This window comes from Larimichthys crocea, chromosome XI, assembly GCF_000972845.2.
Source record: "Larimichthys crocea isolate SSNF chromosome XI, L_crocea_2.0, whole genome shotgun sequence".
Taxonomy (NCBI): domain Eukaryota; kingdom Metazoa; phylum Chordata; class Actinopteri; family Sciaenidae; genus Larimichthys; species Larimichthys crocea.
In genome coordinates, this window is record NC_040021.1 from 21,313,000 (window position 1) to 21,322,133 (window position 9,134).

Below are 9,134 nucleotides of genomic sequence, written 5' to 3' on the forward strand. Positions count from 1 at the left end.
AAGGGAGGCTGAAAAAACAATTGAACTAAGCATTATGAAACAAAAGCTGGACTAAGAAAATTACAACAAAAAAATCACTCTTTCGAGGAGGAAACAAAAACTCATGAGCAAAATGCTTAGACTATGGCAAGACTTGGAACTAGCTTTGGTGCACGATCAGAAGACGAAACACTTTGGCACAGGACAAAGGGAGACGCAGACAAGATATACACAGGGTAATGGGGAACAGGTGGAAACAATTAGGGCGGGGAAGACAATCAGACTGGTGACACACGAGGAAGGGCAAGTGACCTAAAACGAGAGGGCAGGTAAATTTCAAAATAAAACAGGAAATGACGAGACAGAACAAAAACCCAGCTTGACCTCAGCGCAATGTGACAGTGCCCCTCCCTCTAAGGCCCAGGCTGAACCACTGCAGGCCTGATAATCTTGGTGATGGGGAACGGCCCCAGTTTTTTGGAGAGGGCTTTGAGGTGGAGGTTCTTGGCTGAGAGCCACACCCCTCTGGCCCGGCTGGTACGCCGGAGCGGGTCGTCTTCTCTCTTCTTTTGACCCGGTCTCCTTGGCGGATGAGGAGCTGCTGGACGGCTGCCCAGACACATCGGCAATGGTGGATCAAGGCGTGGGCGGAGGGCATAGACACTTCAGGCTCTTGGTCCGCGAAGACAGGAGGCTCGTAATTAGCTGCAACAATATTTTCCAATTTTGGCAAATTCTGTACTCCCAAATATTTAAACTGATCTACAACATTAAACTAAATTATGCTTAGAATTTAATTCTTTCTTTCATTTGAGTTGAATAGTAATATAGACGATTTTGTGTTATTCACCTTATATCCCAAAATATTACCAAATGTTTTGATTAGCTGTAACACAGCTAGTATTGATTTGTTTGAATTTGATATGAATAGAATAACATCATCAGCATATAAGGATATTCTATGTTCTGTCGGCCCCACTGTTATTCCACAAAATTGATGATGTGAATGTACTCTGATTGCGAGAGGTTCAATTGCTAGTATGAACAATAAAGATAATGATAGATAGATAGAAAGAAAGATAGTGGGCAACCATGTCGGCACCCTTTACTGATTTTTGAAATATTTCTGTTGTCAAGATTTCTGCAGTAGAATTTTTATATAACACACTAACCCATTTTATGAAATTACTTCCAGTTCCAAACCTTTCTCAAACATTAAAAAGACCCTATCAAAGACCTTTTCCGTAGCTAATGATAAAAGTGCTGCATCTGACATTTCTAATATTTTACTCCAACAGTTTACATAATATCTTAAGGTCAGAGTTTAACAAACTTATTGGTCTCATGTTTTCACACTTGTTAGAACATAGGTGTCAAACTCTGACCCACGGGACAAATATGGCCTGCAGTGTAATTATATTTGGCCCGCGAGCTGGCCCACCGGTATTATACAGCGCATGTACCGCTAATACTACAAATCCCAGAATGCTCTGCTCTTGTTTTGGCACATCAATCAGTACAGGACCCATTAACACCCTCTCCTCTGTTGACAGTAGTCATAGCGGCCGCATGCTGCTACTGGCACCGTGCTACCCATCCCAAAAATGGTGAAAAGAAAGGCAGAAAACAGGAGCTTTCTGGACAGGTGGGAGACAGAATATCTGTTTAGATATGTAAAAGACAGATCTGTTTGTCTTGTATGTGGAGCCAACATGGCTATAACTAAAGAATACAACATTAGAAGACACTATGAAACAAAACACCTTAAATTTAAAGAAGGCTGCGTATAAAGAAAAAGGCATACAATTTTTGTTTGAATTTTATTTAAGAAATTAATGCCATTGATGTGTTTTTTGTTTGAACTTGTTTAGGTCCATTTTTTCTAAAATAAATATCAATGTTGGCCTGCGACTTTGTGCGACCCACTGTATATTTGAGCTTGATGCCCCTGTGTTCAGCGCCGGTCCTGGCCACATTTGCGCCCTGGGCGAACCCCCCCCCCCCGAGGCGAACATTTTCTCGTGCGCCCTCACGGCCGCCAGTGCGCCCCTGGATGCGCCATGCGCCCCTGGATGCGTGGCCCCCATCGGTCTGTCCGACGCCCCACTCTGCCTTGTCAACACCCCGCTCCCGGGGCGCCCGCTCCGCTGACTTAATGAGCGGTATCGAAAATTACCGAGGTTTTTTGTTCTGGGGGTTCGTGCGCCCCCCAGGAGAATGCGCCCTGGGCGGCCGCCCACATTGCCCATAGCTAGGACCGGCCCTGCCTGTGTTAGAAGGTTTACCTGGTTTTGGCGATAAAGTAATCAAAGCACTATTCCTAGAGGGTTATATAATATTAAATTTTATTAATTAGTAACATTTTGTTTCACATTTACAGATATAACACCAGCAGTTATGTCCTTAGAGGTTAACGTTTAGTGCCGGGGTTCCCAACCCGCGGACCGGGGTCCGGATCCGGACCGGATCGCCATATCATCCGGACCCGAGATTAATTGTAGAATTTTTTTTTTTTTTTGACAGGCGAGTCTATTTCATGCCGTAACATAACTTTCCCCTATCCAAGCACTGCACTGAGCAAGCATTGGAAGGTACCAACCAATCGTGTGAGAGTCATACTACCCATGTGATTCTAGCCAATGAAATCGCCACCTTGAATTCAGAGTGAGGTGCTACGAGTGAGTCTCTGTACGAGCACAGTCAGATTTTTACTTGGAAGGAGTTGACGTAGAACATACGTGCGGTTCTCACTCAGCCCCCCCCTAATCTGCACCTCACAGACACTGTGATTAGAAAAAAAAAAGTCTTTTGGCTAGGGACTTGTTGGTTCACTTCAAGGAGGATGTTCATAATTACAGAAAGTGTTTTGCACTTCAATATATTATATATATGTTATTTTAGTCCAAATGAGAATATTAATTAATTTGTTGTGTCATTACTCATCATATTGTATCGCTGTATTTAATGCAAACATGTACAGTAGGTATCCACGTCTGATTAGATTAGTACATTTTGTCGTAATCTAAGCAATGAGACAGGTTATTGATAAATACTGTACCAAGTCCAAAGGTTCTTCGCAGTGACACAGTGACTAAGGACACACATCACTGTCCTTGCCTGTATAGAGCTGTTACTCTGTAACTGAAAACCTTTCTCAACAGATTGCTGCTATTATTGCTGAACTAAATATCTTTTGTTCTTTCTTATACATTTTTAATATTGTAGATACTCCAAGAAGCATGGAATCACAGTTGATTGTCAATGGGTCTTATGCTATCGATGACATACATCCCTGCTACGAATCAGATAATACAACATATGTTTTTACAAGTACCCCTTCCATAGTATGTGTATTAGTATATATTTTCCTTGGTTTATTATCTGTTGTCACAATATGTGGTAATCTTCTTGTAATAATCTCTGTCATTTATTTCAAACAGCTCCACATCCCTACTAACTACCTCATTCTGTCTCTGGCTGTGGCTGACCTGCTTGTAGGAGTTTTAGTCTGTCCTTTCAGCATGGCATTCACTGTAACTTCATGTCGGTATAATGAAGATTTATCTTGTAAAATACGAGACAGCTTTGATGTATTACTATGCACATCTTCTATTCTGAACTTAAGCTGTGTTTCCATAGACAGATATTATGCAGTGTGTCAGCCTCTGACATACAGAACTAAAATAAATGTTCACGTTACTGTGATTATGATCCTGGTGAGCTGGGGTATTGCTGTTCTAATTGGAATCGGCATCATAATTGCAGGATTTAGCCATGTTACAGCAACATGTGAAGAAATGTGCACAGTTGATGTTGTAATAGCAAACACTATGGGACCTGTCTTCTCGTTTTACCTCCCAGCAATAATAATGCTCTCTATCTACCTAAAGATTTTCCTTGTTGCTCAGAAACAGGCACGAAGCATCCAGAATGCAAAGTCTGGAGCAACTGTCAGTAAGATGCAGAGAAAGGCCACAAAAACTCTGGCTATAGTTATGGGAGTTTTTCTCTTGTGTTTGACTCCTTACTTTCTTTATATTGTCTTTCAGCCTTTAACTTATAAAACTCCACCAATGCCTGTGATTGAAACACTTAACTGGCTTGCTTTGTCAAATTCAATGTTGAATCCCTTAATATATGCTTTCTTTTACAGCTGGTTCAGGTCAGCTTTTAGAATGATAATTTCTGGAAAAATATTCCAAGGTGACTTTTCTAACTCAAGATTGTTCTGATTATTTAATGCAGTGTTTAAATGTTAACACATTGTCTTTTATTTAGTGTATATATTTTTATTTAGCAAATAAATATAAAGCAACAGCAACATTTTAATGATAGACTGATGCATTTTACTTTTGCTCCTGTCCCTGTACACACTAATTTTTCACAAACAATTTTGGCGATTGTCATCACACATTATCACAAGGGGAAATCAAACTGAAGTGACTAACAAAGGTTTTTATTACTATCAAACTGCAAATTAATTGCATTTTATGAATAATAATAACAGGACGGGAGCACTAACTAGACAGGACAAAAAAATGGGCAGCTTGGAAACTTGACATCTCCATACATGTTTTCATACATTTATCCATACATGTTTATGCACCAAGCACAACTGATGTGAAGGCAGAGTCTGCCTCTCCTCATTTTGTGTTCTGTCAGCATGGAACACTGTCTGCCCATTACATTTTTTTCAATTGCTTTAACACAATTTTGCAAACTAGGCTGGTTTTATCAAAATATTAACACAATTCACCAAACTACACATCCAAACTGCAAAATACCTCATATATCCCGCAAAATGAAGCACTGCAACCAAAATCTTTAGCACAAGATGACACACACTTCATTCGTATTTCAGATTTTTGTCTTAACCAACTACACACGGCATAATGAAAAGCACTCTCATCTTTAGTATGCTTTGCCATAATACTAACATAGTTCAAACTGTAGAGAATTCTTGTCAATCGATTAAAAAAAATTAAGTAATTAATCGCAAAAAAAGCGTTAATTTTTTTTAACGCCTTAATGCTTTAAAATTAATCGACAAAATTAACGCGTTAATTTTGACAAGCACTAATATATATATCTAATTTATTTATTTATTTATTGCAGGAAAAACATGTCACCTGTGGTCTTTTATTGCTTACTTCCTGATTGAAGTGTTAACAATTACATAACCAGGCTTTGGCCAGGTAGCACATATAGTGGCCAATGAGCTCATGTAGTGTCATTTTAAATGGCAGTGTTTTGCAGAGAACTGCATTCAGTACACTTAAAATGTGCCATTTCGAATTGCAAATTGTGTGTGAAGCAGAAAATGTGTTTAAAGTTTTGGAGATTTGAGATAAGGTTTTGCTTCCTGTGTGTCAGTTTAAATATTTGTGCTATTCATGTCATTTCAGTGTGTTAGCAACTGGAAAAACTGTAAGAGCAAGAGTTTGATTCAGGATGTTGTGATAGAGCCATGTATCTGTAAGATGTGGTCACAACATTATTATTTTTACTTCCCTGCAATCAGGCATTAACCAAAAGTAAGCTGGGTAGTGGCCTGGGTCATCTCTGCACTTGTCTTGGCTCTCTTTTCCTGAGGAAGTCATACTGCTTCTGGTGGCTTTTTGTCTAATTGTTATGGCTGGGTTGTTGCAAGATGCTGTGGGCAATTATCATCTTAAGGTCTGCTGCATTTAACCCAATCCCTGTTTCCTTTTCTGATGCTGATCTATGTATTTCTGTCATAAATAACACACGCTTCCTGTCATTTTCTTATGGTTTCTTACATTTTCTTTACCCATTAAACCTAATAGTTTTTCTGTTCTTATATTGAGGGTCTAAGCATAAAGGGTGTTGAATGCTGTGTACATGATGTAAAGCCCTTTGAAACAAATTGTGTTACTGGCAAAAATTCTTTACTTGAAAAATTGATCAATGGATACATAAAGACATATCACTACTCAACGTCTTATGTCCTCTGAGATGGTTGTTACTGCTAGCATGTCTTATTTGTAATGAAAGAAATACTAGTGCAAATAAAGTACCTTCATCTAAATTGCTGCAACCAGGAAGCAGCCCTGTGTATTACTAAGTGTTTTTCTATGGATAACTAATCATCTATAATTATAATAATTATGGGGAAACTTTGTTAAACTTCCATTGTTTCCATTGGAAAGTTCCTGTCATTTAAACATTTAGTTGGCTTGAATTCAATGCATAACCTCTCAGTTCATGCAGGGTTTTACAGTTGATTCATGGCAGCTGATTGGCAGCAGCAAATAATAATTCCTTACAAAATGTATCAAGGTGATTTTGGCAACTCACAGCTCTTTTAAAGTTATTTTCTGAAGATCTCTACATTTTATATTTTAAGATTACACACTGTAACAGTTCATACAGTACAAATATACCGGTTATACGGTATGTATGGCATCCCGTTCAGGAAATTAAACCTTTGAATATATTGAATGAAACTTTGAATATATTGAATGAAATCTGAATATATGGAATGAAACCTTGAATATATTGAATGAAGTCTGAATATATGGAATGAAACCTTGAATATATTTAATGAAACCTTGAATATATTGAATGAACCTTTGAATATGTGGAATGAAACTTTGAATATATTGAATGAAACCTTGAATATATTGAATGAACCTTTGAATATATGGAATGAAACTTTGAATATATTGAATGAAACCTTGAATATATTGAATGAAACTTCACTGACGTCAGACTTCGAGGCAGTGCCTGCAGCCATCTTGTGTAACAGTCTGTAAAAGCGAATGACAATGAGTCAGGCCGCCCGCAATCTAGTTGCAGCAGTATTAAGCAATAAGGACATGATAAATACACTGGCGATGCATGCCAAAATCCTCCCGATACCCCTGCCCAATACCCTGACCATAGTTCTGACGAAGAAGTTGGCTCAATTTTTAACCGTGGCAGGCCTACAACAAGCATAAAGTTTCGCCATAATCTCATTATACATTTGTCTGTCTGTCCGCAGTCCACTGTGTGAGTAACGTGCCCAAAGCTGACAATGTGTTGCGGATCATAAAATACGTTCAATACTAAACTAAATATTCTCCCTGCATTAGTCTATGAATGTGGGTGATTCTTATTGTATCTAAACAATATATGAAGAGCTTCTCTTTCAGTTCATGAAATCCCTGTAGCCGCAGCAGCTTCTCCAGTCCCGTAGAAGTGCCGCGTCAGAGAGCAGTGCCATTACGCATGGCTATTCACTGTGTTTTACTTTCATTAGATCACCTGAAAACTATATCAAGCTAACCATACAGTGTCTTGGGCCCTTTCTTGTGTACGGGTGGAGATTGTACACTGGGTGTTGTGGGGCACTCCTGTGAGGTTGAAGGCATGCTGAGGTTGGCCTGATAAACAGCTGCCTGGCCTGTTTTATGTCTGCCACGATTAAAAAGGGAGTGAACTTCCTTGTCAGGAAAACGGTACTGGTCAGGGGTATCGGCGGTATTTTGCCGATAAGTCCTAGTTACTTGCCTCGAGATCGTGAGTGGACTGACTCGTTGTCACTCACTTTTAGCTATAGAATCCACACGTTATATTCAAAGTTTCTTTCCATATATTCAAGGTTTCATTCAATATATTCAAGGTTTCATTCAATATATTCAAGGTTTCATTCAATATATTCAGACTTCATTCCATATATTCAAGGTTTCATTCAATATATTCAAGGTTTCATTCAGTATATTCAAGGTTTCATTCCATATATTCAAAGGTTTAATTTCCTGAACAGCATGCCATATGTATGCAATGATAATATATAGCCAGACTAGAGTATGGAATCTATATGGACTATAGTATAGCATGCCAGGTTTTGCATTTCCTTAGACCACACCATAAGTGGACCAAACACTGCTATGTTCTGCGTGCAGTATTCATGACCATGTGGCTATCTTAATGAGATTGTATAGTATGTACATAATAAAACAGAATGTCACTTTTAAAGTGCATAACATTGGAATTGATTACACAGCTAATGTAAATTGGTTGTTTTGCTGCTTTTGGTTTGGTTGTTTGGTTGATATTTTGACATAGCTAGGCCATATAACAATATAGGATGCTATGTAAGATAGAAGACAAGACTACCAGACTATTAAAGACGATCAACACTGACACTGACTCTCTGTCATAATAATTATGACATAATTCATATCACTGTTGTTATTACAGAACTTGTAACCTAGCTGGGAACACTTTAGACATAAACATGATATAATTGCCTTGTGACTATTAGATAGTTAGATAGTTTGTTTATACAAAACACCTTTGGGACGAGCAGAGCTCTGTGCACCTCCAGAATACCTCAGGGACCAAAGACTCAACAGTCATTCACACCTCTAATAAGTGAAGGTGTCAGTTTGCATCATTTTATTGCATCAGACAAATTGAGAGTTTAAAACTATAATTGGTTTAGTAAAGAAACTTTTTTTCACAGTTCAATGTCTAATTGCAACAGTAATATCTTTATGTAATATGCAGATCAAAAATGTTTGACACAAATCTACCTGACCGCTGCTCCACGACAGAAGCTTTATAACTGTGGGTCATGAAAATTAGACTTACCAGGTTAAGTTGCCGGTATATGGGCCAGTCACTCCCTTTTGGTGTCTGAGTTGACGCCCCAATGGGTTGTCAGGTATGGAAGCTAATTTAAAGTATCCAAACTTAAAATCAACCTTAAATGTTCCAGCATAAAAGGTAAAGTTACAACAGTTAAAGCCTTCAGTTCATACCACTTATGTCATAAAGTGTCATATCCTATCATAAGTGTTGTTTCTGCACACTTTTAATGGTCATGTTCGGCCAAGTTTTTATAGATGAATTACAGTTTTTTCCAGTTGCTAACACACTGAAATGACATGGATAGCACAAATATTTAAACTGACACACAGGGAGCAAAACCTCATCTCAAATCTCCAAAACTTTAAACACATTTTCTGCTTTACACACATTTTGCAATTTGAAATGGCACTTTTTAAGTTTACTGAACGCGGTTCTCTGCATAAGACACAACCATCTGACATAAAGTCACATGTTTGCGATTTCAAAACATGCGATAAAATAAAATGACACTACATGAGCTCATTGGCCACTATATGTGTCACCTGGCCAAACAG

General features: G+C 38.4%; 1 protein-coding gene across 1 annotated transcript; it reads left to right on the forward strand.

Annotated features, from left to right (window-relative positions):
• The first annotated feature begins 3,218 nt into the window (after window positions 1–3,218).
• On the forward strand, window positions 3,219–4,211 carry LOC109140422 (trace amine-associated receptor 1). The gene has a single exon (XM_027284319.1). The coding sequence runs from the start codon at window positions 3,219–3,221 to the stop codon at window positions 4,209–4,211; it is 993 nt and encodes a 330-aa protein (XP_027140120.1).
• Window positions 4,212–9,134: the final 4,923 nt, after the last annotated feature.

Excerpts from the sequence above, each read along its gene's own strand:
- LOC109140422 (XM_027284319.1), top strand. The coding sequence starts at position 3,219 with ATGGAATCACAGTTGATTGTCAATGGGTCTTATGCTATCGATGACATA.